This window comes from Lagopus leucura, unplaced genomic scaffold (assembly GCF_019238085.1).
Source record: "Lagopus leucura isolate 7727_CA_CO unplaced genomic scaffold, USGS_WTPT01 Super-Scaffold_100015, whole genome shotgun sequence".
NCBI classification, from domain to species: domain Eukaryota; kingdom Metazoa; phylum Chordata; class Aves; order Galliformes; family Phasianidae; genus Lagopus; species Lagopus leucura.
In genome coordinates this window covers 15097491-15125153 of record NW_024962269.1, presented here as the reverse complement: position 1 = coordinate 15125153, position 27663 = coordinate 15097491, and the positions used below count along the sequence as shown (strand labels likewise).

General features: G+C 47.5%; 3 protein-coding genes across 6 annotated transcripts in view; 1 reads left to right on the top strand and 2 right to left on the bottom strand.

Moving 5' to 3' along the window:
* The window catches only part of LOC122182431 (gonadotropin-releasing hormone II receptor-like), an 18473-nt gene extending 4452 nt beyond the window's left edge, over positions 1-14021 (bottom strand). The window contains exons 1-5 of one of the 2 annotated variants that reach the window (XM_042875703.1): positions 11952-14021; positions 3860-4060; positions 2671-2781; positions 1865-2038; positions 778-1144 (exon numbers count right to left, since the gene is read on the bottom strand). In XM_042875703.1, coding sequence (XP_042731637.1) covers positions 778-790 — 13 coding nt within the window. In that variant the 5' untranslated portion in view covers positions 791-1144; positions 1865-2038; positions 2671-2781; positions 3860-4060; positions 11952-14021. Of the gene's footprint in view, positions 1-777; positions 1145-1864; positions 2039-2670; positions 4061-11951 lie in introns of both variants that reach the window. The other variant, XM_042875702.1, reaches the window with a different exon arrangement.
* Positions 7941-22335, top strand: LOC122182429 (cartilage intermediate layer protein). 2 transcript variants are annotated; one of them, XM_042875701.1, is made up of 10 exons: positions 7941-8115; positions 9349-9476; positions 10103-10186; positions 10613-10666; positions 12170-12355; positions 13238-13552; positions 13641-13749; positions 14677-14834; positions 15430-17789; positions 22290-22335. In XM_042875701.1, exons 2-9 carry the CDS (start codon positions 9407-9409, stop codon positions 17769-17771), a joined length of 3318 nt encoding a protein of 1105 aa, XP_042731635.1. In that variant the 5' UTR covers positions 7941-8115; positions 9349-9406; the 3' UTR covers positions 17772-17789; positions 22290-22335. The 2 variants fall into 2 exon arrangements, with proteins under 2 accessions (XP_042731635.1, XP_042731634.1); XM_042875700.1 differs by lacking the exon at positions 22290-22335 and having other exon boundaries at positions 7942-8115; positions 15430-18169.
* Positions 19157-27663, bottom strand: MTFMT (mitochondrial methionyl-tRNA formyltransferase). Of its 2 annotated transcripts, XM_042875705.1 has the most exons (10): positions 27483-27663; positions 26877-27089; positions 26375-26497; positions 25382-25484; positions 24743-24818; positions 24520-24611; positions 24277-24358; positions 23573-23655; positions 23042-23272; positions 19157-19307 (listed from the first exon to the last, which is right to left on the bottom strand). In XM_042875705.1, exons 1-9 carry the CDS (start codon positions 27629-27631, stop codon positions 23072-23074), a joined length of 1122 nt encoding a protein of 373 aa, XP_042731639.1. In that variant the 5' UTR covers positions 27632-27663; the 3' UTR covers positions 19157-19307; positions 23042-23071. The 2 variants fall into 2 exon arrangements, with proteins under 2 accessions (XP_042731639.1, XP_042731638.1); XM_042875704.1 differs by lacking the exon at positions 19157-19307 and having other exon boundaries at positions 22827-23272.

Here is a 27663-nt window from a genome sequence, read left to right as displayed (position 1 = left end):
GCTCTAGACCATGTCACTGCAACATTTACCCTTAGATCAGGAGAAGGTGGGATGTGCAGTCTGGCAGCAATCAACGCTAGCTCCGCACTGCCCATCCATGTGATGCTCATTTGGGCTGCCCAGGTGCCTTCCCCGGCTCTCACTCAGCCCCCTGTAGCTATAGCAATTGCTTGCCTAGATGTATTTTTAGCTTTTTGCAAGGCAGTAGAGGAGCTGGGGAGCGGTGGCTGCAGCCATGGGATGGCACGTCCTTCCTTTGCAAATAGATTTCAACCTTTTAAAAAACCCCACAGTGCTTCCCATTAGCAATTTAACGCTTAATGGTCTGCCTCCATCCATGGTGCCAGGTCCCCTGTGCCCAGCTGATGAGTTTCTCTGGTTTGATCTAATTGCCCCTTTATTCCCAAGCACAGCCAGCTTGGGGACAGCTTGCATTTCAAGGGCAAACGCTCCAAACTCTCATGCACACAAGCATTAATGCTCCCCACTGCCAGGAGGTCTCTGAGCATCCTGAGAGCCTTCTGGTTGCCAATATCCAATTAACACATTCCCCACCTTAAAACGAGTTGCAGAGACCAACCTGTTCCCCCAGGGAACTTGTCCATCCCACCGAATGTGTCTGTGGGATGGAGACACCAATGCCCTCCTCCAGTCCCTTCGCTGCATCCCTCCCTTTCCTCCCCAACACCCAGAAAGCAAGCAGAGAAAAGAAACAGCAGTACAAAGTCCCAAGCCATTGCTGTCCATGTGGACTTGTCCCAGCAGATGGGGACATACCTGGCACACACATGCCCTGAAGCGAAGAGAAATGCTGCCCGTCCCCGCAGCAAGTCAGGCAGCTCCAGTGCTGAGCATCCGTGCGTCTGCACAGCCGGCAGCTCACTGCTATTAGCAGAGATGTATGCAGCCCCTGGCATCTGGAGAAGGCAACGCCGACGCAAACATTCCCTGCAGCAAACCTGGAGGTGGGCACCCCTGCCCTGCTGGCTTAACGAGCGATCCGCTTTTAGTCCTAATGAGCCGGCTGTGGGAGTGGAGCTGATGGATGGCAAGAAGTGGCCAGCGCTCAGGATGTTGTCTGTTGGTGTTGTGACCAAACGTGGCCCCATCAGGGACCAGCGCCAGCATGCACCGCATCGGTTTTCTATAAATACAGGGAAATGAGTTAATTATCACCGGGGTTGGTGATGAGCATCCTGTTGCTCAGACAACCGGGAGCTCGCAGCCTACATGGCCATGTGCGCACCCAGCGATGCTCCGCCACTGGCTGGGTCTGTGTGAGCCCGGAGGTGAGCTCAGGTGTGTGCTGGCCTGGAAATGCCATAAGGAGGGATTACCCAGAGGGGAACTTTGGTCGTGTTACCGCTTTAATAAATAAACTCATTTATCTCTGCTTTCCTAATTCCCATCTCATTATCTTTTGAGTTTATTTCAGCATTTTAGTGGTAGGCGGACTAGATGATATTAGAGGTCTTTTCCAACCTTAATGATTCTATGATGACTCCATGGTCACACAAAGTCCTAGAGTGGACAAAGAGCTCACGGGCGCTTAAAAACCACAAGGCTGGGGCTCGTTTCCCCTCTCTGTGGTTTCAGTCATGCTGCCTACCATGGCAGCCGGTGGCTCACCCAGGGTTTTGGGTAAAGGCAGCACGTGGCAGAACCCTGAGAGCCAGGGCATGCACAGCCTTTATGGGACTACATCCAGCATCCTACACCCAGGATCACTTCTGCATCCAAAGGGAAAGAGAAAAGCAAAGGCACCCCCAAAATGTCAGCTCATGGAAATGGAGGGAGCTTGTCCCCAAAGACCCAAAGCCATGGCAGGCAGAGCGGCAGGGAACAGTCCCCACTGGCTCCTTACCTGGCATGGACATCCGTGAGGAGAGACTGTTTCTGGGGCAGAAAAGAGCACTGAAAGCACACAGGAGCTGGGTGTGAGCCCACTCATGGCAGCAGCCTTCTCTTCTGGACAAAGCGGAGAAGAATGCAGCCCCACATCTTGATTTTTCCTTTCACTTAGCTCTTTGCACCTGCACTAAGGCAATTAAATAGTGGGTCAGGAATGCATTCCCTGTTTGTCCTCCCTCCTGGCCAGCTGCCCCATGTCTGGAAACGTCCTCCAGACCCCAAATGCATGATGCAAGAGAAGGACAGGATTTTTCCTGGGAACCATCCGCCCCGCTCATGCCACAACAAAGGCTTTGGTTCCTGCTCAGAGAGGATTTTTGCAGCATGCCATCACACAGCCATGTCCTGGGCATGCATTACTAATGAGACATTTTAAGGGTGTGGTCCCTTGTTAAAATGACTGTTTTTCCCCATTTTTAAAAATTTTTTCATAGTAAATCTCCTGTGTTTTCTTTTCGTTGTTGTTGCTGCTCCTCTCCCTAAAGGTCAGCTGCCTGCTGAGCACTGGTTTAACCATCACATTGTTGGGCAGAAGGACTGGGAAGCAGCACTGCTGGGCTGTTCCCATACAGCCCCCACTGGGCTGGGATGCTGTCCTGGGACCACAAGAAGCATGGGATCACCTGCAGCAGAAGTGCAGCTGGAGCACGTTTCGCATTGCACATCCCATATAAACTGGGGTCTTGCAGACCCTCATTCCCTGCCCTTGTGCAGGTGCTTTTGGCATCCCTGAATCCCTGTTTGCTCAGTGAGCCTCACCCTTCAGACTCTCAAATGCAGACATTTTTCTTCTGGTTCTTCTTTTCCTCCTCCAAGCCCTGAATTGTCTCCGGAGCCGCTCGTCCAAGGAAATTCTTGTCTCATACTGGACTTGAAACAGAAAGTCTAGTCAGAGACATCTGACATGCGGTGTTTTTGTGAGTAAATACCAGTGTCCATGAAGTCATTTCCCGGGGTTAGAGATGAGCTCAGCCCTGGAATGGCTTCTATTCTTTCCCAAAGTCCACAGCAGACAGTGCGTGGCTCCCTGCTCTCCTCCTGCTCACTAAAATCTGCACTGGAGCTGTGCATCACACCAGTTTGCTGAAATGCTCACCGCAGAAAGCAGCGAGGGGGTCACAGGACACCTGTGAGCCCCTCTGCAAGGGGTGGTTCAATATATACATTGGGTGTCACTGTGGCAAAACCATACAGCAAGAAGGCTGTGCCCAATGGGGTGCACACAGCTGTTCGCAGACATCTTTACAACTTCTTTGGGTGTTTCTTTGTGCAATAATGCTCTGTTTCTGGATTCAGAGGTGCTGCAGCACTCAGACCCTTCTTCAGGTGTGTTGTGCCTCTAAGCATCGAGAAAAACGTTCTCAATGCTCAGTCTCATCAGAGTGGTTGGTTTTTGGTAGCCTGGTGTTGCAGAGCTCAGTGAGCCATGGCCAGTCGTTCCTAGCAATGTCCATAGGGAGCTGGGAAGGATGGCAGGAAGATGAGCAAGCTGACAAGGAGGATGCTCTCCCCTCACACCCACCCTTTGCCATGCCTAAAGTGGATGAGAGAGGTGAGTTGGTTTCTGTAGAACAAGCCTCGAGGTGTAGTCCATCAGCACATAGGTTTGGTGACCTGCCCAGTGACCTTGCTGCCTGACCCTGCTATTTTTCTTGAGCTGGAAGTGATGAAATCCAAATGTTTTCATTGTGACTAACCTACGGAAGCGAACAATTTTGCTCTTGGTTTTGGATGGGTTTTAGTGGCTCACCTCCTCCTCGTCTTCCGTGCCCTCTTTCATCCATCCTATTTTTACTCTCTGCTTCCATCACCTCCTGTCTCTTCCTGCTGGCCGCGTGCATCAAACGCCCTTCTCTCTCTCAAGCTCCCCAGGGTGTTTGGACCCAAATCTGATGTTTCTTACGGGAAAAGCTGTATCCACAGGATGGAGCTGAGCCACAGAACTCACCATGGCATCCTCTTTCCCTCCTGGGGAGGACATGGTGCTGCTTTTTTGGGGGTTGCCATTTGCAAATCCATTCCCAGAAGGCACTGTGGGTTATCCAGATGTTGCCAAAGAGCAGCTCTTGGCTTGATGCTCCAGTTCATGAAATCCTGACAGTGCTTTGCCAGCATCAATCAGCTGCCACCCTCCCTGCCTTGACCTGATCTAGAGGGAAAAATGGAGCAAGAAAAATTATGAGTGAAACAAAAGCTACTACCCCATCACCTTCCTCCAGCTCTGAGTGCATCTGAGCCTGAAGCAATTGCATGTAAATAAGAGCAATAAATTATAGATTTCTTCAGGACTAATTAATTGCTCAAGCCAACACAGGGTGATCTTTGTCCACCAAGCAGAAAACCAAACACCTGGAGGGCTGTGGGTTGGAGCTCTGCTACTGCCTTTCCTTTGCATGTTAAATGTCCCCATTTAGAGTGGTCCAATCCAAGTGGTCCCATCACACACTGCCTGGCACTGACCTCTGTATTGCACCACTCACGCTGCAGGTGTGGGACAGGAAGGTGCTGGGACGTGCAGTACTCAGAGGGCCATGGTTCAGTGGGCACAGTGTGATGGGTCAATGGTTGGACTTGGTTATCTTTTCCAGCCTTAATGACCCTGTGACTCTATGAAACAGTGGCCACATCTGGTGGTGTTGAGATGAGTCGTGCTCAGCAATGTGATTATAAAGGGATTTGCTATTGAGACTTTCTGGTGCTCTTGGAGCAACCTCCATCTCACCTCTTTGGAGGTATGATGGGGAAGGACTGAGCCCAGTGATGGCCATGACATCAGGAGAGACATACTAGGGGACCCTGCTGACCCCAAGACCACTGTGTTGTGCCCACTCTGCAGTGCTTTCTGCTCCTGTTTCCCAGATATGGGTGGATGCTCCATCCCTGGAGACATTCAAGGTCAGGTTGTTCACGGCTCCATGCAGCCTGATCAAGCTATAGATCTTACTTTGGAAGGGACCTCAAAGCCCACCCTGCCACCATCCCTGCCATGGTGGGGGCTGGGTGCCCCCCTCCCTCCCCAGCTCAGGCTGTCCAGGACCCCATCCAACTTGGCCTTGAGCACCTCCAGAGATGGGGCATCCACAATTTCTCTGGGCAGCTGTGCAAAGGCCTCACCGGCCTGTGAATAAAAATTTCTTCCTAACATCTAACCACTTCTTCCTAACATCTAAGCTAAATCTCCCCTCTATCAGTTCATAGCCATTCCCCCTTGTTCTGTCACTTTCAAACCATGTAAAAAATTTGCCCTCCTCCTTCTTATAAGCTCCTTTCAAGCACTGTAAGGCCACAGTGAGGTCTGCCCTCACTGAGCCTTCTCTTTTCCAAGGTAAACAAGACCAGCTCCCAAGCTTTCTTCATTTGAGAGGTGCTCCAGCCCTTTGATCATCTTTGTGGCCCTCCTCTGGAACTGGAGGTGTCCCTATCATTGCAAGAAAAGTTGGGCTGGATGACCTTTAAAGGCCCCTTCCAACACAAACAATTCCATAACTCTATCAATGCTGCAGGTGGAGCCTGCACTCTGGGTTCAGCCCCTAAGTGAATCCTTCCAGGGGGAAACACCAGACTGCTCCTTCTTGCCTAGCCACAGCCCATAAATCCTCATCTGTGTAATAAAAACAAACTCCAGTAGTTCCTTCTTTGGGCTCTTTCCCAAAGCTTTTAGGCAGCTGGAGTTTGCTTTTGTGCTGATGAAGCGGTGGAGGAGGGCTTAAGCGAAACAATATTGTGGCAGCTGAGAGGTTTGCTGGTGGTGGTTCAAACCTCAGCGCTAAGTCCAGGAATCCACAACACCTCCAAAATTTCATCCAGCCCATAAACAGGGACGGTCCAAGTCCTAGGATGTCAAAACAGGATTTAAAAACAACAGCTCCAGCTCTGCATCAGCCACCACTGGAGCACCACTGGGAGCCAAGTGCTTAGCGAAATCCCAGCTCCCAGCTCTGAGAACACACAGCCTTCCCCAAAGCGCTTGGGATGGAACAAAGTCATCAATCAGTTATTTTCACTCCGATCTCTGTAAACAGGAGCAAGTTCAGAGACACAGAGCAGGGGAAAAAAAGCGTCAGCTCCTTCTGGTGTCACGGGCAGAGAGGAGCAGAACATGGCCCCGCTGGTCCCTCGTGGACTTCACAGGGTGCAAACCTCACTGATCCCCAGTGTGGTGCAGTGATTTTGGTGATGGTCATTGTGTCGGTGGCGTACTGAACAGGAGGGGAAGCACAGACATCTGGGTGAACATCATGGCCATGTTTTCCCCTCGTTTGGGCAAGAGAAGAGCGATGGACGTGCCCTGAGAAGGAGTGTGGACAGGGAAGTGGGGTCCCGCTGCCTGTATCATGGTCCTCGTGCACTACTGCATCTCAGTGCTGGGCTGGGGGAAAGCATTCAGCATGGCAGCATTCCCATCAATACACTATTGTTTTCTAATTACGCATCGGTGAGCAAATCATGGAAAAAAGTCTGTACGAGCCAGCTGGGCCTCCCAGGGCTCATCGTGGCGTGGGGCGGGAGGGGAACGTGGCCTCTCCAGCCCTTGGCTTTGTGCAGGGAAATGCCAGCAATGGATAAGCAGATCAAATAATCATAGAATCGAGGTTGGAAAACACCTCTAAGATCATCCAGTCCAAACACCCACCTACCACCCGTATTATCCACTAAATCATGTTCCTAAGTACCACATCTACACACGTGAGCTGCATCCTTCCCCATGGCTATGGGCAGCATCCTGCCTTCCCCTGAGCATCCCTGGGCTGTGATCAGCCTAACCTCGCACCAAGGCAACTCCTGACCTGGCTGCTCCTTGCTCGCTGGATAAACATTCTACCATTTCTTGGCAAATCCCAGCTTGTTTTCTTCTTTTCCCTCATAAACAGAAACAGGAGTCAGCGCCGGGCACCTCCAATTAATTTTTATGTGACACTGATCAATGTCTTCCTGCACTGCTCCCTCTGGCAGCAGGGCCAGGAAGGATTACTAAGAGGGCAGCCTGTTCTATTCTGTCCTGTCCCCATCCTGAATGCACACTCCATGTTGTGCCATGCTGCAGCAGGTATGGCCCTGCAGGCGTACACGCTTGCACACGGCTCCAAACTTCCTTTTGTGGAGTTCCATTGGGGGGGGGGGGGGGGGGGGAGGGGGGGGTCTTACCAGGAGCTTTGCCAGTTGTCCCCATGGCTCAAGAGAGATGAGGGCACACTGACTTGCAAGGAGGGTCCCAGCGAGGATGGCATCCTGCCTCTGCAGCTATGTGCTGCTCCATAGGATCAGAGAATCAGAGAATATCCCAAGCTGGAAATAACCCACTGGGACCACTGATTCACCTCCTATATCCACGCAGGGCCACCACAAAACCATAGAATCACTAAGGTTGGAAAAGACTGCTGAGATGCCCAAGTCCAACACCAGCTCACCCCCCACCATGAACACTGCGTCCCTCAGCATTACACCTCCACGGTTCTGGAACACCCCGCCACTCCTTGGGCAGCCTGTGTCAGTGCAGCTCTTTCCAAACACTATTCCTGAGAGAGGTGTTCCAGACCTGTCTGAACTCTGGCTCAGGCCTGTGCCCACTGCCCTGGGGAGCATTCCATGCCCACTGCGTGCTGGGGCAGAACCTTCTCCTGAAACACCATGGGATCTGAGCAAGCATCTGGCCACATCCCATGCCCCATATACCAGGACAGCTGTATGTATCCCAAATGTGAGGAACCCTTGGGGCACTGAGGGGCACCACCTCATCCCCAGCCAGTTGGGAACCTCAGAGCATCCTCTCTGCAGCACCTGTGGGATATCCCGTACAAACTGCCACCACCGTTCAACTGGGAACCGAACCCGGAGCATCTCCCGCAGCACAGCCTGATGGCACTGACAGCTCAGCGTCCCCGACTTGGCCACAACTCCAACCCCAAAGCCCCACTCCCGCAGCCCAGCCCCGTGTTTACCATCACCTCGCCGAGGGATTTATTCCGCCGGCTCTTTCCTCGCCCGCCCGACCCGCTGCAGCCCGTGGCGCGGTGCCATTCCGGAGCCTCACGCCGCGCTATATAAGCGCTCTCTGCGCTCGGGCTGTGGGGACCGTGTGCTTTGCAGGCAGCGCTGAGGCGGGGAAAGCACGGCTCCGCAAATCCCTTCAGCTGCTTCCAGCCCGCGCTCCCCGGAACGAGAGGACAGGACGCTCCTTCGTTGGAGGTTTTATGGTTTTTGTAGGTAAGAAAAAAAAAAATAATAATACCAAAGAATCCCTCTAAGCTTTTCCTTCCTCTGCAGCACAGGCGTTATATAACTTCGCTGGGTAATTAAGGCAGTGTAATTACAAACGGCTGTGATTGAGGGTGAAGTGGGAATTGTTGCTGCGGTGTGGGAGGCTGCCGGGCTGCTCGGCATCCCCAGCCATCCCGTTGCAACGTCACCAAATGGGTTTTGCACAGGGTCCGGAGGGGGGTTTGGGGACAACAGAGCTCTGTTCCTGCACTTTGTCCTGCAGCACTTTGGGACTGAGCCCCAGAGAGGGGGGACATGTCCCTGCATCTGTATGAAATCCCGGATGAGTCGCAGCCGGATCCCAAAATAACCTGCAAGTGGGAACGGGGCTTTCCGCCTGCCTGCATTTCTCCTGGTTATTGTCTGGCTGTGAGTTCGTGACCCTGCCGTAAGCTCACAAAATCCTGCTCATGTGTTGCTTGTTATTTGTGCTTGACTGGGATTCGCTGAGCTGTAATCAAAGTATTTCCTATTCCCATAGCACCCGTTCTTGGGGAGGTTAGTTAGTTACAAGCAGAGGCAGTTTTGTTGCTTATAGCCTTGGGTTGGGGTAAACTGAGGCACTGAGCAGCTACGGCAAACATGGAATCACAGAATACCCCAATTATGCCCCAGATTCATTTGTTGTGATGCACAACACAACATGTCCATAGCTGCAGCAGGGTGACTGAGCAACAGCTGCTCAAAACCTGGGTACCTCAGTGCTCAAAGCCACAAGGCTACGTGATGGAAAAAAAGGACAATTTCTGGCAGCTTGCTGACAATCACAGCATCACAGTCAGAGCTTGGCTTATGCATGGGGTTTTACACTCCCAGCTTTGCCTCTGAGCCTTCCCAGGAGCTCTGAGCCCAGGCTGTGGGCAGAGGGACGGGGGCTGAGGCTCTGCAGAAGCACTTATCCTGAAAAGGGCCCAGTAAGGAGATGTCATTACAAAGCACTCTTCTGCAGAAAAGATTTGAAGCGGGGATGGGATGCCACTGCAAAGAGCAGCAGGATACGGTGCCTCCGCCATGGGGGGACAAATGGGTAGGAGCTGCCACAAGCGGATAACCTCTGAGAGAGATTTCTGCAATGGGAATGGGACAACGTTTGGTGAACTACCAGGATGGGAGGTTGGGCACCCGCTGGGAGCAGCATCCCGTAGGTAGGATTTGACACAGCTAGGTTTGTCCCCATAGGTCTGAGGGACGTGGGACAGCTCCAGGTCCTTGAGGAAGCTCCCAGTTACCTCTGGACATGATGCTGGTCACCGCAAGAGGATGGATGCTGCTGCTACTGCTGCTGTTGGGAGCCACAGCCAGTTCAGGTGAAGGTGCAACACTGGTGACCCCAGACACAGTTCTGACATGGCTTAGTGGGTGTGGTGGTGATGGGTTGATGGTTGGACTCGATCTCAGAGATCATTTTCAACCTTGATGACTTTATGAAATCAGCAGACACTGCGAGGGCAGAGTGCCCATCTCCAAGATGAGCAGGACCCAATTTACTTAGATAGGTTTTGTAGAGCAGGGTGCCTGCAGGCTGTTTGGATTTGTTTTGAGGGCATGGAGGAATTTTGCTCTGAAGGGCTCTGGCGACAAGCTTGGGGATAAGCACAGAAAGGTCAGAACTTGATGGGGAGGTTCCAGACCTCTGCTCTGCATCAGGCAGCCCTGGGCTCAGCTCCCCGGGTTAACCCAAGCTCATCCCCTCATTGGATTTGATCCTCCCCCATACAGGGAGAGGGGGGATGCATCTTATACCTCCAGATATAAAAAGATGTTTTGGTCACAGCTGCTCCAACACAGAGGGCAGCAAGCCCAAAACGCAGCAGGGCCAGGGGAAATCCCAGCAGGAGGGACGTGGAACACAGCCAAACTATGCCTGACCACTCACATCCAATTATATTATTAATAATAATCTATTTTAATCTCTAATTTCTTGAACCCCTAGGTCAAAGGCTTGTAAGACAAGGCCTTGGCAGGATCCAGATAGGACAGAAAACCTTCAGACCGATAGTGATGCTCAGCCTAGAGGGTAAGTTACGTTCTACCCTGATGGCTTCCCCTCACTGGGACATCTTTTATTCTTTTCAGTCTTCATTTCAAACTGAATCAATTCACTGGAGTAGATGGGACATTGAGACAGTGGAACAAATAGTGCTGACCCCGCACCCTCCTGTGGGGTTGGAGCTCTGGCTGACACACACCACTGGCTTCAGTCCTGGAAAGCTGAAGGTCAGCTGCGTGACCACAGCTTGTCCTTGGGGCCATGGGGTGAGGATGGCGGTGCTGTGGGTTACACCCAGCAAAACACTGAGGTTTGGGCCACAGCAATTAGAAAACTAGACATCTGCCTTTCACTGCAGTAAGCCCCAACCTCAATCTTTACCTCTGGGAGTGGGTCTAGAAGACCTCCATGAGTTGAGCATGCAGGGTCACACCAGACATCCTCTGCCCACAGGTACGAGGAGCAGCCCCCGTCGGTTGGACCCGATCTTCACCAGCGCCAGACGCAGTATGTCCTGCTTCCCTACCTCACTCCCCATGCACCCCTTGGCTTCTCCCTGCCCTCTGCTTTTCCCACAGTCAAGGTGCTGTCTGGAGCCATGGGCCTCCCCTCTGCCTTTCTTGCCATCACCAGCCCTGCAGATTCAAGCACCTGATAGCTGCTGATAGACAGAGCTGTGAAGGGCTGTAGAGAAACACCACATCAATCTGTTGCAAACTGAACGCTTGCTTGGGGCAAAGATGAACAGCATTTCTGAGTGTGCTCCTAGAAGGAGACTGTGTCTCCAAATGCACCTCCTCCTGCATCCCCTCAGTGTCACCCCAAATTATTAAATAATGTCTATCTATGTACCAATGGGGATGGTGAACTGGAGAAGTCAATGTGCCAACAGATTAAGAATCTAGCCAGCTAAGCCAGGCACTTGCTCCAAACCAGACATTGCACTGTTGCTGTCATTTAAGTCATCTGTTCCAGCCACAAAATCCCCCTACAACACCTGCTTCTGGAAGCCAGGGTTCATTTTCAAAACCTGCTATTCCAACACTCCTTGCCTGCCTCTTGGCAGACATAACTTGCCCTGGCATACAGTGAACCTTGTGGAAGTACAGGTGTGGGAGATGGTGTGGTGCACGCACATGTTTCCAAGAGATCTCATTTTTAGAGCATTTAGTCACCAGCACATCTTCGTAAACATTATTAGAACATCATCATTTAAAAATAAACCCTAACCACAGGCTGGGGGTGGATCTCACCCATTCAAACAGCTTAAATTAATTACGTCCAGTAACTTTTAAAGGAATTCCTTGGAACATCCAACCGCACACCAAACTCCCAATAAACCTCTTTGTGTTTGACAAATCAGCAGAGCCCCAGCATGCTCAGCATCTCAGCCTCCTGTTCTGCACACAGCAAAGCTGGTGCTCCCAACAGGACACAGAGTCTCCTTCTCTGGAGATGTTCAAGACCTGCCTGGATGCCTACTTGTGTGACCTGGTGTAGGGAACCTGCTTTGGCAGGGGGGTTGGACTCGATGATCTCTGGAGGTCCCTTCCAACCCCTACGATTCTGTGACACACGCTTCCCCTATAGAGAACATACGTTGAAGTAGGGTTAAAGGCATTCAGCACAGCCCTACCAACAATAGCACCCTTCTTTGTTGCTTTTTTCATTTAACCACATGCAAGCACTGCCACTCAGACAGCACTCAGTTGACAATGTGGGTTTGAGTTCCTCTAAGTCAAAGTTATTGGAGACTAAGCGTGAGCTGCTGCACTCTGCCCCTTAGGCTTACCTTAATCATCCCAAATTCAGGCAATGATGTTTGAAGCATTGAGGCACCTTCACATGCTTTGTTTTCCAGCTCCCTCAACATGCTTTGAGTTTGTGGTGCATAATATCCAAATACAAACTCATGCCCGAGCCACGTAGAAGCTGTATGGAAACTGCTTGCTTTGGGGCAGCCCTGCGTTGAATGTGTGTCTCACTAACACACCAATGATGTCATTCAAGCTGTTCTGGTGCAAGATCCCAGAAAGTTCTTGTCTCCGTGGTCAAAATGGAGTGAGTGCTCAGGAACGTGTGGCCAAACTGGTGTGCAGAAGCGGACCCGATCCTGCCTGGCGGATCGCCTCTGGGGCGTGCACTGCAATGAAGTCATGGAGGAAGGGCGGCTCTGCATCGGACACGTCTGCTCAGGTGCTCACATAACCTTGGTTACGTTTTTTCACTCCCCTCATAGTCACGTTACCTCAGTTCTCCTCCTTGCCAAAGTTCTGAGAGCTGCCTGCAGCCAGCCCCAGGAAGACGTTACAGCAGCTTGTAATTCACTGTATTACAGTTATACTCCCCTTTTAAACAAATCACTCTGAAAAACAGTCTGTGTTTTCTCCAGGAAAGTTGTTATAGGGTTTTCTCCGGGTTCTTCTTTTTATTGCTGCAAATAAATAGATTATCACACAGCTGCTGTAGGTGGAGGCTCTGTGATTGTAAAGGGAGTGCCCTTGTAAATGGAAAGAAACAGGGATATGTAAGATTAACTGCTATAGGTAAGAAAACATCACAGAATCACTCTTTGGGAGACTATTTGTTGGATTCATCAGATCATGCTTATTCAACAGTTAGGCTATTAGGACCTAGCCTATGTCCTATGCAAGCCAGGATGCTGCTAAGAGAGGCGGCTTTTAAGACAAACCAATGCCATGGCATTTGGGCATGGGCTGGCAACAGGAATCTACAAAGCTGAAGGCATTTGGATTTGTGATTTTGCCAGGGTTCAGCTCACATGCAGATTGGGATTCAAGCTTCCCTGAAATTCAGCCCTTTGGGGATGGTAATGAAAAGTTGCTAGCTGTAATTACATCCATGTGGGTGCTTTCTCCTAATTACGAGGCTCAGCACTCCATCAGCCCCACGTTTCTAATACACAGCTGCTGATAATCTCTGGAAATACATTTTGGATACAATCTATTCCTTATGCGGTATCTGCCCTATTGCATCTAAATGGAAAGCAGGCGTGAGGCCATGCTAGGAGCGTGGCAGGGCATCAGGCTGCTTCCTTACCTACCTGCCTTACCCCAGGCTGCAACATCACCTGCCCCATGGGCCGCGTGAACGCCGACTGCGATGCATGCATGTGCGAGGATGTGACCCTGCATGGGAAGGTCTCCTTGGAGGATGGTTCACCCGCAGACAACGCCCGGGTCTACCTGCAAGCCAACAATCTCAAGCTGTTGACGACAGCTGACAATAAGGGCACGTTTAGGATTCCTGGGGTCTGTCCCGATGGCAGCAACACCCTCAAAATAAAGAAAGCCAAATACACGACCGCAGCCATCACTGTACCAGAGACCAACAGGAAGAACCTGGCGCTCCAAGTGCAGCTGAAGAGATCAGGTACAACTATAGAGATAGGGAAGCCCAGCACCTTTAAGAGCAACTAACAAAAATAAGAGTAATGAGGCTGTCTTTCATCCCACTGCAGGCAAACCCTATGTTTTCAAGAGCCCTGATGACAAGGCGAGGAGAGTGGGGCAGAGCGTGTCACTCTGCTGCAATGCTGTGGGGACTCCGGCCCCAGATCGCTATCTGTGGTAAGAAACTCCCATTGATCCCATACCACCTGGCAGAAGGGCAGAAAGCTGGAGCTGTGCGCCCAGGCGAACCTCATGAGGCTCAACAAAGCCAAGGGCAAGGTGTTGCATTGGGTTGCAGCAACAGCTGCTATCAATACAAGCTGGCTATAAAAAGAAGGGGACAGAATTCATCAGGGTCTGACGTGAGAGGACAAGGAGAAATGGTTTCAAACTAAAATGGGAGATTGCACTGGATGTAAGAAAAAAGTTGTCTCCAATAAGGGCTGTGAGGCACTGGCACAGGCTGCCCAGAGGGGTGGTGGGTGCCCCATCTCTTGGGACACTCAAGGTCAGGCTGGATGGGCTCTGAGCACCTGACGGAGCTCTAGGTGTCCGTGCTCATTGCAAAGCAGTTGGACAAGATGGTCTTTAAGGGTCCCTTCCAACTCCAACGATCCCATTAATTTTGTTGATTTGTACCTCCTTTCCATCTCCATAAAGCTGGACTGTTTTTTTTTTAAAGCATAAATACACTGAGAACCCCGTGCTACAAATGATCATTTCCTGCACGTTTGCAGAGCTGGCATTTCTCGCAGGTGCAGTAATATAATCTGCAGAGGGACTTAATGGAAAAAACACCCAGATAGGAGTTTCAAAAACCTTGGCAGGCATGACTGACAGCTGTGTCTGGAATGGGTTTTAGGGGAAGCCCCTGCAAGAATTTGCAGCATGAGTAGCACCCCATGCAACGCAGTGGGGAGATGCTTTTAAGCATGACCACAAGTCTGAAAGGGCAGCTCCTGGGACAGGGCTGCTCCATGATATAAGTGGTGTAACAGAGGGAGGAGGTGTGGCAAAATCCACACAGACAGGATCTGGGCCCTGCTCTGCCCAAGCCATGCGGTCAGGCCTCTGTCCCATTAACCATCTGCCTGTTCCTGGCAGGTACCACAATGGCTCCCTGCTGGATCCTTCTATATATAGATACAAAAACAACCTCATTCTGAAGAACCTGAACAGAGGGCAGGCAGGAGAATATTTCTGCAAGGCCATCAGTGATGGAGGTTCAGCAAAATCCCAACCTGCCACGCTTTCTGTAATAGGTAAGAGAAAACGTGTGTGATTTGCTCCAAGCAGCAGGGGTACAGAAAGTGCTCAGAAATTATGACCCATGCATGAAAGGAAAGGTGCAGGAAAAACATTCAGGTGCTATTTTACGCACCCATTAGCAGATAAGCCTGACTGTGCTGGTTATCAGCCAGCTGCTCGCTACAATCCGGAGCTCTGGGTTTCAGAATGACCTGCCAAACTTAATCCACTGGGCAGCCATTTCTCACTGTAATCACTGCCCAGCGTGTGAATATTTCTGTTTCTTTTTTAAATCCTGGGACCCATTTAAGTCTGTTCATAGCCAAGAAGCCAGGCAGCTGCTGAGCATGTAGCTGGTAAGCAGGAGCTGGGACACTCCTGCAAACAGCACTGCTCTTAATCAGGTGCCTTAAACTAAAGCTGAGCACCTGCTGCAGTGTAACAAAGGCCAGATGAATCCAGCTAACCAAAATTCTGCAAACCATCTGTTTTATTGCTGCAAAAGCCTCCCTGTGATTGGAAGCAATGTTTAGCTCAGAGGGTTTCTGACCACATACAGATGACTGTACAATTATTTCATGCTGCTCATTAAGAAATGCTATTCAACAGGAAAACAAGAGGCAGCCTGCAGCTCCCAGCCCCAAAGCCACCTCATTCGTCTTCCGCACGACTGTTTCCAAAAAGCAACTGACTCGTTCTACTACGACGTGGGCAAGTGCCCAGCAAGGACCTGCGTTGGGAAGCTGGATAAGGGACTCCGCTGTAAGGACAACATCTCCTACTGCTGTGGGGTGTCTAAGATGGAAGTGAGAGAGATCCTGTGCGATGGGTACACGCTCCCCACCAAAGTCGCCGTAGAATGCGGTTGCAAAAAATGCACCGAGACAAAAATAACAGTTCGGGGCAGAGCTACAGCGGTGGATAATGGTGAGCCACTGAGGTTTGGCCACATCTACATGGGGAACAAGAGAGTGAGTATGACTGGCTACAAGGGAACCTTCTCCATCCACGTCCCACCGGATACTGAAAGACTGGTTCTAACCTTCGTTGATCGGCTGCAGAAGTTTGTGAACACAACAAAAGTTTTGCCGTTCAAGGAAAATGGAGGTGCTGTGTTTCATGACATTAAGTTACTACGAAAGAAAGCCCCTGTTACACTGGAATCCACTGAAACCAGTGTAATTCCCTTGGGAGAAAAGGAAGATGAGGATCCTATTGCTGAATTAGAAATCCCTCCTGATTCATTTTACAGGAAGAATGGAGAACCTTACAGAGGAAAAGTGAAAGCCAGCGTGACATTTCTGGACCCAAGAGAACTCTCAACAGCGCCAGTGACACAAAGCGACCTGAACTTTGTAGATGACGAAGGAGATGTGTTCCCGCTCCGCACGTATGGCATGTTTTCCCTGGACTTCACTGATGAACAGGGCACCGAGACTCTTAATGCAGAAGATGTGAAGGTCCACTTGGACACTGCTCAGGTGAGGATGCCAGAGCACATACAAGAAATGAAGCTTTGGTCACTGAACCCTGAGACAGGCTTATGGGAGGAAGAGGGGGACTTCAACCTGGAGAAGAGCAGACGGCGCAGAAGAGAGGAGAGGACTTTTTTGGTTGGGAACATGGAGATCAAGGAAAGGCGGCTTTTTAACCTGGACGTCCCAGAGAGCAGACGGTGCTACGTCAAAGTCCGAGCATACAGAAGCGAGAGATTTTTGCCAAGCGAGCAGATCCAAGGGGTGGTGATTTCTGTTATAAACACGGAGCCAGAACCAGGGTTCTCCTCCAACCCTAGAGCATGGGGCCGTTTTGACAGCGTGGTCACTGGTCCCAACGGTGCTTGTGTGCCAGCTTTCTGTGACGAGCAGAACCCAGAGGCCTATGCAGCTTACATTTTGGCGAGCTTGGGGGGTGAAGAACTTGAAGCAGTGCCATCTGCTCCCAAACTCAATCCTAATGCCATTGGCGTCCCACAGCCATATCTCAACAAGCTCAACTACAGGAGAACAGACCACGAGGATCCTAACACAAAGAAAACCGCATTCAGAATCAATATGGCCAAGCCAAGTCCAAATTCTGCAGATGAGAACAATGGCCCTATTTATGCCTATGAAAATCTGAAAGAATGTGAGGAAGCTCCATACAGCGCTGCTCACTTCAGGTTTTACAGGATAGAGGGAGATCGGTACGACTACAATACTGTTCCCTTCAGTGAAGATGACCTCATGAGCTGGACCGATGACTATCTGGCATGGTGGCCCAAACCCATGGAATTTAGGGCTTGCTACATAAAAGTCAAAATTAATGGACCCCAAGAAGTGAACATAAGGTCTCGCAACATGGGTGGGACGCATCCACGCACCATTGGCAGGCTCTATGGCATCAGGGACGTCCGCAGCATTCGGGATCCTGAGCAGCAGGACGTGTCAGCAGCCTGCCTGGAGTTCAAGTGCAGTGGCATGCTCTTCGACCAAGACCGTGTGGATCGCACGCTTGTGAAAGTCATCCCACAAGGCAGCTGTCGCCGGGAGAGCGTTAACAGCATGCTCCACGAGTACCTGGTGAACCACCTCCCCATGGCTACCAACAACGATTCCAGTGAATACACAATGCTGGCACCCCTTGACCCCCTGGGGCATAACTATGGCATCTACACCGTCACCGACCAGGACCCGAGGATCGCCAAGGAAATTGCTTTGGGCAGGTGTTTCGATGGCACATCAGATGGCACCTCCAGAATCATGAAGAGTGATATCGGTGTTGCGCTGACTTTCACCTGTTCGGAGAGGAGCGCAGCAGAGCAAAGCTTATTTGAGTCCCAGAGGAACTTAGGCCAGCAGTCCATGCAGTTACCACCAAGGGAGAGCCCTGCATACCAAAGGCCGGTGGGAAGCCGCCAGATCACCCAAAGCAGAATCCAGATGAGAGGTCAACGTCCTTCTTCATACTAGAGCTATAGAGGAGCCTAGGTAAAGTCACTCACGTTTGATTAAAAAAAAAGCATCTACCTGCAAATAGCCTAATTCAAAGCAGGCAGATGTCAGCATTTTTGAGACATTATATTCCCCTCCCACTCCCTTTTTTTTTTTAGTTTTATTTTTGCATTGCACCACAAAGGAAAGATATAAGGCAGTTCTTGTAAGTGAATTCCTGCCTTACTAACAGCATCAAAAAAATCTGAGATAAAACAACTTCACCTGATAGCCTAAAGGGAAGACTAAACACACAGTTCAATTAAGTCACATACACAAGACATCCTCCTATTCTGCATTTGCAAACTTTGCCAGCCCAAGTACCTGTACAGTAGTTGGTAACATGAAAAGGAATAAACTGATTTTCCCATACTGAATTCAACTGCAAGGTTTTGTACTTGAAATGTAAGTATTTTATTTATTTCTAGCTTGTTTTAGAACGATTGTATTCGAGCTAAACTACCACCAGCTGCATTTCTAAGAAGTCACATGCTTGAGAGCACAGAGAAGCCATATGGATTTGTAGGCTCCGCATGGATAAAATTAGTTTTCTCTTGCTTCTTGCATGGTTTTTCTTCTCAAGTAATGCTCTACAACAGGGTAGATGAATTAAAAAAAAAAAAAAAAAAGCCATTTTGTGTAATTTTGGCAATGCTATATTACCTTTGTGTTTGACATGCCCAAGTAAATAAACCATGTGTAGAGCTGACCAAAGAACAACCTACAAAATTTCACTTCTCAATGTGAGACTGACACTGGGTACTGGAAAGGGATTTGGTGGGCAGCTGCTGCTCCCAAGTCCAAGGCTTTGCCCCAGAATGCTGCAGTCAGGGAATCAGTCTCCAACTTGCAAGCAGCACCACATCCACGAGATTAAAAGGGGCAGCAAGTGCTGGGAGGTCAGGGCAAGGGGTGCCTAAAAGGGAGCAGCAGAGTTCCTAGAGTTTGAGAGCACTGGGAAGGAAAAAGGCTGGGGACAAGTGTTTTAAAGATGACAGAAAATTTAGGTAACACATAAACACAGATGGCCACAGAAGAGGTCAGAGTGTGACCAAACTCCAAGAGCTCTACTTAATAGTGCCCTACAAAACCCCACAGCCTTTGTGCCACTACTTGTAGGGAGGAATCTGGGATCTCACCAGCACAGAGCACATCCCAGGTTTGCACCCAAACATACCTGGCAAACTTTTTTGGAGCAGGTAAGCCAACAGGCCTCCAGCACTCAAATCTTCACAGACAGGGATCACAAAAAAAGGGCTCCTTTTTAACGAAAACTGACTTGAAATGCACGCCCCACTGTGGATTTCCCTCTCTCCTACCACTCGTTCCTCTCCTACAGATATTAATACAATCCTGATACAGGTCTGTGTCTTACCTAGAGCTCATGAAGGGTATGGGGAATCTTTCAATAGCCTTTAGCAACATCTGGAACAGCTTCTCAGGTCTGTCACGAAGCATCTTGGATATTAAACTCAGATCTGTGCAGGACTAAATGCCAATGCAGCCTGAACTATGCTTAAAAAAAAAAAAAAAAAACACAACAACAACAAATCTTTATAGTCTTTGTTTTCATGCAAATTGACAATTAACAAAGAGAAACAGAAAAAGATGAGCTATGGAATACTTTGGCACAACTTCTTCATACCAACGAATTTAGACTGCGTGTTTTCTTTTGTGTCTAGTCTGCTGCAAGGGCTTGGCACGAGCTGGGGCCAAGGCAGCCAGTGGGGAGCATTAGCTTAGACCTTCCCACAGAGCTCTTGGCTTGCACTGCAGACTTACAGAGAAACGTCTCTTCTCTACACAGACAGTCAGCCAAATCCTGGCCCTGGTTTCATCATTTTGTGAGTGAAGTAATGCAAATGACTTCTCCAGATCAACCCAGGAGTTACTGGGAGGAAAACGGGTTCAGGATCTGGTCCCTGTGCTACTAAGGGACTTACCAGAGCCAAAAGGCAGTGTTTAGGGCTCTTACTTTGCTGTTAAACAGAATTTTCTCCCCAGTGAAGTGGTGACAGCCCTGAAATTCTGCCTACCCATGAAACAGCAAGAAGTTCTCCAAGTTTCCCCAAGCTGTCCCCCACTGCAGCTTAATTCCAAGTTGGAGAAACAAGCTTATCGCTGCTCTGAGTCCCTGAGCCCTCAGAAGAGACTGCTGACAGAGTACACTGCATATAAAGCAGAACAGAGGTTTCAAACATGGGCACTGAAGTACTATTACCAGAAAAGAAGCCAAAAACTACCACTCAGAGTTAACACTTCTTCACCACTGATAAGTCACCATGTCAAATAAGAGTTTATGTAGGAGAAAACTTACAGCACATCCTAATCTTCACCCTTCACAGCAGTTTTATGCTACAGTTCAATAATATGACTTTTCCAGTTCCTGAGTGCCTATGTTTATGGTCATTGTACTACAGCATCCCTTCTACAACCTGAAACCTAAGGCACACTCCCACATATCAAAGGAGAGCATCAACTCCAGGAATGCAGGGAGGCTGTGACTCTGCTCCTCCCTCTGCATTAGTTTTCAGACCACCAACCTTGAGAAGCAGGCTGAAGCAAGAGGCCTTGCTCCCAAACATCCGTAGGTTTAGGGCTAATGGCAAAGGAGCTTCCATTAAGGTCACCTGGTTTCCAATCCCAGTGACCTCTCACTCCTCTTATTATTAAGAAAGGAAAAATAGTACCTCCCAGAAGCTATCTGGCTGTCAGCAATGAGGACAAACGCAAGTAGAGATATTCTCATCTGAACTCAACCTTTGCATTATTCATTGATTTCCCCAAACAACTTCTCTAAAAGCCTGAAGTATTACTGTGATTAATCACCAACACTACTTGTTTGTATTTAGTAGAAAACAGGAAAAATGTTTCCTAGGAAGCGGGGGGACTGGTAAGGTTTGATTATAGAACAGATGCAACCAACTGCTAGTCATCAGCATACTAGAAAATATCACTCCCTGTAACATTTACTTGAAACACAAGATGAAATCATCCCTGCTGAACACCAGAGCCCGTCTGGTAACCAAAGGTTTTGCAGTTCTAGCAGTAACTTGGCTTCAGTGCTCCTGAACTGAGCCCTAGTGGATGCTGGGTCTATGAATATCTCTGCTGTGCTTCCTCTCTCCAAGAGGACAGCTGTTTTATTTTGCTAATATCACATTCCAATTGCTAGGGTGGCTGTGCTTGAGCAAAACAGTAGTCCTGGGGATTGAATCACCACGTCTATGTTCCAGAGTCAACCTTGACATGCTATTCCACACCTCATCAGTGAATGCCCTATTCTTGTTTTGCCTGATCTGCAAAAATAATCAGATTTTCATTACCTTCTGGATTAAATCCCCATAGAGTCAGGTGAAGGAGAAATTTCCAAAGAAACATTTTGGCTAAGAGCTGCCTGGGGAACTCCAATTCCCTTTAAAGCTCCTCCACCATGTCAAAGATTTCCTCCATAAAGAAATAAATTAAGCATAATTCCTCCATAAAACAACTGCAGAAAGTTGTGCATATTCAAAGCTAGGATAACCAACAGCTAAGCTACAGCAAACTGTCTGATCTTTGATAAGCTCTTGTAGAGAAAGAAATTTTGAGGAGATTAACTTCAAAACATATAGGAATTCTGGCCACTGCACAGTTTAGACATTATTTGGAATTAAACATAACTAAAGAGATACTGAACCAGATTTTTCAATATCTTCTGCCCACTGACCTTGTTCTTCCCCTAGAAGTGATGCAGTGAGCACCACCTACTGGGTGTCTGAGTGTATGCCTCTTCAAACTCCCTGTAAGACAGAAGGAAACTGCTACCCTGCGCTTCAGAACTGAAATCATCACCACCACCACTACTGCCTAACAGCAATACATCTCACACAAGGCATAATCTCAGACTGTCAGTAGGAGATGTGCAGATCGCCCCATGGATTCTCGTTGATGCCAACAGTTAAAGCAGACACTGCTAGTTGGAAGCCAGTATTCCAGCTACCAGCAATAATGCCACTCAGCAGGAACACTGCTTTGCTCACATCAGTTAGGAGCGATATGCTCTGACCAAAGGGGTTTGCTCTCTGAATAATTTAAACACAGCAGAATAGAATGGCACCTTTGGTAAAATCTAAAAATGAAGTAATACACAGTTCTTTGCTGCTATGATGCCATAACAGGTTCAAGAAAAGCAAAGGACTTTAAGTTAAAAGAACTTCCAAGGAATTCTGTCAGCGGTTTTAAAAAGTCTGCAGCACAAACTGCTGGAGGCTGCAAGAAGATACAAAGGAATTCTCCACACAAGTCCAACTTCCACCTTACTGGTGCTTACAGCTTTTGCCTTGCATGCACAGACGTGGATTTCGTGGAGGATCATGTGTTCTAGACAACCTGTCAGAGACAGATTCATTGTTGGACCAATGGCAGGGGAAGAAAAATACTGCAGCATCCGCTTTAACAGATGCTTCTTCACAAACATTTGAATCCACATTATATAACACTTTTTTTTTTTTTTAGATTTTGCTCTCATTCAGTGAGTCACATTCAAGCGTGTCATGTTCCTGCCACCTTGACGTAAGTATCATGCATTCAACACACAACTTGAGCTTTAACATTCTGCCACAACTGCTTGAGAAGGCATGAATGGTCAGGAAACCCTGAAGAGCCAAAAGGACAGGTGGAAGAGGATGTGGCTTGCAATTCTGTTTTTCTCTAAGGCTTATAAAATTTCTGTGCAAATGCTGTAAATAAGAAGCTAACAGAACGGTGCCTCACTAGTCTGAATAACTTTAGTAATTGCTTTTACTGCAACAGTATTCAGAAAAAAAGAAGGAATACACTGAGCAAATAATGGTACAGCAGCTCCTATCACCTGCCTCATCTTCATTTTGTTGCTCTCCTTAAAGTGTTACAGGCTTTTGTCTGCTTTTCTGAAACTACGTATGAATTACAGAGAAGCAAGGGAACGTTTCTAGATTGAAGCATCTGAGCAAAGCTTAAGCTTGAAGGAAGTTATACTGGAAGTCCAAGAAAAAAAAAAAAAGATTGAAAACATGATATAAAAATAGATTTATTACCCAACAGTGGAAACAGATTTATTCACTGCCCTTGGTGTATACAGAGATTCTGCTCCTTAATGGGATAAAAGAAATGATCATCATCAGAGATCCAAGATGAGAACAGGATGCTTGACAATAAGGTCACGCATTCTGGGAAGGAAAACTTCACCCAGTTACTGTTTGGAATTGAAATATTTTATATTAACTTACAGATATACTTTAAGATGTGGAAAAAAACATCTATCGCTTTATATCCTGCAACAATACTTCCTTCTCTTTCAGAGTCTTCTTTGCTGTGTTAAGTTTGAGCGTTTGAAACCTGCATTCCTGATGAACTGTTCTTGAGTTCTGCTGGAACCAAGAGTGCATATAGCCATTGTAGAAGTCAACAGCTGTAAGCTTCTTCTTTAATACTACTGTTTTGAATCCAACCCAGCCCTCCTAGAAAATACAAAAAAACAACAAAGAACAGCAGTAAGCTTCTTCCATGTTTTAAATATTAGGTTGACTTACTAAATGTATTCTGTATCACCAAGCTTATGCTATGAGTTGAGTCAGAATTCCCAGTTGCAAATGGAAAGTCTGTTACTGAAAATAAAAAGCTCTTTGAGGTATCAAGTAAAAAGACTGATGCTGATCTAAACTATGTCAGTGAATAACACTGGACAATTAAGATAGACATTAATAACAGATAACAAAAACCTCATCTTTAAGGCAATGAATACAAAAACAGAAGCCTACCTTGCAACGAGCTATCAGTGTTTGGGACATTTTATGGTAGAGCAGTGAGCCAGGAACAGCTCCATGGTCACTTAATACTTGATCTAGAAGCAAAAAAGATTGCTTTGCATTTTTATGCAAACAAGCAAAAGAAGTTTAAAACACTTGTCTCTGAAATACAGTTACTTTGTGTTACTATTTTGCTCAATAATATTTTACCATATTCTATGTTCTATTATACTCAAAAAAGAATCAGAACGGTCACTCTCTAGCGCTGCTCCCTACCTCACCCACAGGCAGCCATTAAGTCCTGCACACTCCAGTACAGCACTCAGAGCATGCAAAGCTCCCAGATTCACAGGTCACTACAGAAAATTGTTTAAGTGATAACACAGATCTAGCCTCGCTCTTGGGAAATCACGAGGTATCAGCATTACAACAGGATCTCTCAACTCATTACAGAATTAAAATAATCAAAGCTCAGGATTTACAGAGCTATGCCTGCTGTTCTCTCATTGTCATCACGAAGCAGGAACAACCTTAGAATCCCTATCATGCTCACCTTTGGGCACAGAAATTCAATACAGTTTTGGGCACATTAGACTGCTTTAGTTACACCAGTTTCAGAAAGCAGTACCTATTCAGCACAATTGTGTACAATCTTCAAGTCAGTGCTTGCAAACACACAAGAACTTTACTTAGCAGATTAATTTAAGAGCACATACCAGCAGAACCAAGGATATTGTCCACTTCTACAAAATCCAGAAGTTTAACAGTACTGCCCTTCCAAAGCGTCTGCAAAGGAAACTGCAAACAGAAGCAGACAACACACTGGGATAATTTTCATCATTTCCAGTCTAGTTTTTGTTGTTTTGTTGCTTTGTTTGTTTTTTCTTTTCCATTTCCCTCCCCTTATGCTAGACATCCTCTGCTGGAGGACAGAAAAGAGTTAGGAAATCTACTCTTACCATACTTCCTATGGCACGATGCAGCTGAATTATCTGTGCAGCTGTTTGCTCTTCCCAATTTATACAGCTCTTAGCTACAGATATTTTAGGAGCTAGGAGAAAAAAAATATATATCTGATTTTAAGCCAGAGGCAGCAGCAGAGAAACCACAGTAAAAAAGATATCTAAATAATAAAAGAAAAAATAAAGTTGCATTATTAAAGAAAACAAAAAGTGCACCTACCAAATGTTACTCCTCCTTTTGGTTGCTCTTTTTTATTTTTTAAGCTTTCAGGCAAGTCTTTCAAAACTGACAGCAGCTGCAAAATAAACGTTAGTAAAGAACGCTGGGAAATCTGAGTATGTTTAGTGAAAGGAAGACTAAATCTAAGACATATAAATGAAGCACTTCATCTTTTATTAGTCAATCTTTCTCACAGATTTTACAAAATCTGGTCACTATAAACCTTCTGAGTATAGCATAGACACAACACTGGCACTTCTCATAATAAAAAAAAACAAGTACTCTTCTCTGGATGATCTGCTCTATGATGTTAACCCTACAACAGGCTGAAAGCTGATTTTTAAGATCAACAAGCAAACATTCTCTTCAACAAAAGAAGCAGTTGCACTGTTTCCACACAAAGCAAGTGAGTTCTTCACTGATTAGAAACAGAATAGCAACGCACAGGGATCAACACCAACAGCTTATCACACACCACTTAAATTTTCCTCTCAGTGAGAGATAATATTCACAAATACTAAATTTTGGATCATTCTCCTCCTAACTACTGTAGCCAACTGAGAACAAGATTACAAAGAATAGCTGGCATGTTGAAAGCAAGGTGCTGATCAGAGGCAATACCAGCTTGCATGACTTTACCATGTTTGCACCCATCTCTGCTAATATCACTTCCAACTCCTTTGTTGTACATTGAGGAGGAACAGGACACTCTTCTTGCTTAATAATTGGACCCACATCAAACCTACAAGGCAGAAAACATACAAGCTTACAGGAGGAAAAACTCTGTTTCAACTAACAGTTCAAAATTTTACATTAAATGTGTTAACTTTGTTACTTTTTTTTTTTTTAATAACAAAATTGAAATTTTAAACATTGGCTCATATGAAAAATGGGGAAAATGGGAATCATTTTACCAAGCAAGACTCAAGTTTCAGCAACTGTAAATACAATTTACTGTTCAGACATATAAAACTTCAGAAGAAACAGCCTGAAACATTCAGAAGAATTTTTTGCATACTTTCCTGAGTTCTGTTATCAAGACAATTGTCTAACAAAGCAAAGACCGAACTATGATGTGCTTTCACAAGCCATCTAAGCCAGAACTTCTGCTGAAGCTAAAATAGATTATCCCTCTTTTCCCAAGTCAAGCAGTTTCTTGCCCTTTCTTACAGTAGGTTGTGGACAGCTCTGAAGACTGAAAGCCCATTCTTTTCTGTACTGTCATACCAAACCTATTAATCTATCTGCACTGACCATTTGATCTGCCTGCTCTCTCTAATAACATTAAAAATTAAAGAACAGGGTGGGAATTCTTTAAACGTATGTAATGATTTCAATATTAACCACACATTTAAAGATTACTGAGGAGCAATTAATACAAAAAATATATAGCATTCCGACTGTCATGACTAGGGAATAATTTCACCAATAAAGACTAGTTTTTAAAACATTAAAAAACTAAACCATCATCACAGCAGCCTACGATACAAATTACACACATTAAATCTGTGGCAAGTCTCATATTCTAAGTGCTTCATATTTTAATATTAAACAAGCATTCAAAAAAAAAAAACAAACCAACAGCAACTAGTGATTACACAGAGTAGCAGCAGAGTTGTTTTGGGAACACACCTCTTTGGTCTTATTTCCATAACTGTTACCCCAGTCACTTTGTCACCATGAAGTACTGTGTGGACTATTGGTGCAGGACCACGCCACCGTGGGAGGCAGCTGGGATGGACATTCAGCACGCCACTGAAATGAAGTTTGAGTAGGAACAGTAACTGAAATTTATGTTAACGTGTGTGCAACAGTACATTGGAACTACTTCAGGAATTACCTGCTCAGAACTTCTGAGATTTAAAGACACACATAAGGGAAATTCACACTATGTAATCTTCAACTTCCCAGCAAACATTCAAGTGGAAGGAAACAACAGGTTATGCTGAATGTTTGCATAGATTTCTATCAGCATGATAAAGAGCCTTACAATAACAAAAGGACTCAGATAAGCAAGTAATTTCATGGAAGATGTTCACCTCACCAGCTGCAAGTTACAGGCATAGAATGCAATAACAGTCAAAAATAGAGCTTGTTTAACTAAGAAAGCAGCCACAGATGTCAACTCACTTACTATGGGAACTGCAGAATAAGGTCCTCGCTCAAGAGACGCCCAAACGATGCCACCACACCAACATCAAACTGCCCCGCAGGCCCTGTCTGTGGCCACTCGTGCACAGGCAGCTGGAGCTCACGGGCACAGCTCTTCACAGGCAGTTCTACGGGCAGACGGGAGGGCAGCGTCACCACCTCCAGCCTGGACACAAGCAAGCCCCTGCTGGGCTCCCTGAGATAGGAAAAGAATTGGAGAACTCGTGCAAGCAGGACTAACGATAGTCAGTCTGCTCACCCCCAAACCCTCACCGTACTCCTTCCTACATCGCCTGCCTCTCCGCACGCCAGCCTCCAGATAGCCCCCGGACTCTCAGCCCAACCCTCTTCCCAACCCCTTTTCAATCCCAGACACTTATCAATTTCGTCGCCCTCTGTAGCTTGCTTCCTCACCATCGACACATTCGTGATCCCACGATCTCAGCCGCAAAGCACAGCCGCTGCCCTCCCCACCCATACCGACACCCACACTAACCCCTGGGCCCTGCCCTCCCCCAGAGGACTCCAAAGCGCACACCATCACCGGCCCAACCTGGCAAACCTCGCTGTCTAGCCTTCCGAGCAGTACCTGGCGGCCTGCAAGGCACGCAAAGTAGTAACAGCGAAGCGGTCGGTGCCAAAGAACAACACCCGCCATGGCGGCTCCCGCCGAGGCCGCACTCCGCTGTCCGCCGCTTTCAGCCCCTCGCGCCAAGCGCGGAGAAGCCGCCCCCGCATGGCGGCACTTCCGGCGTAAAAAGATTACGTCA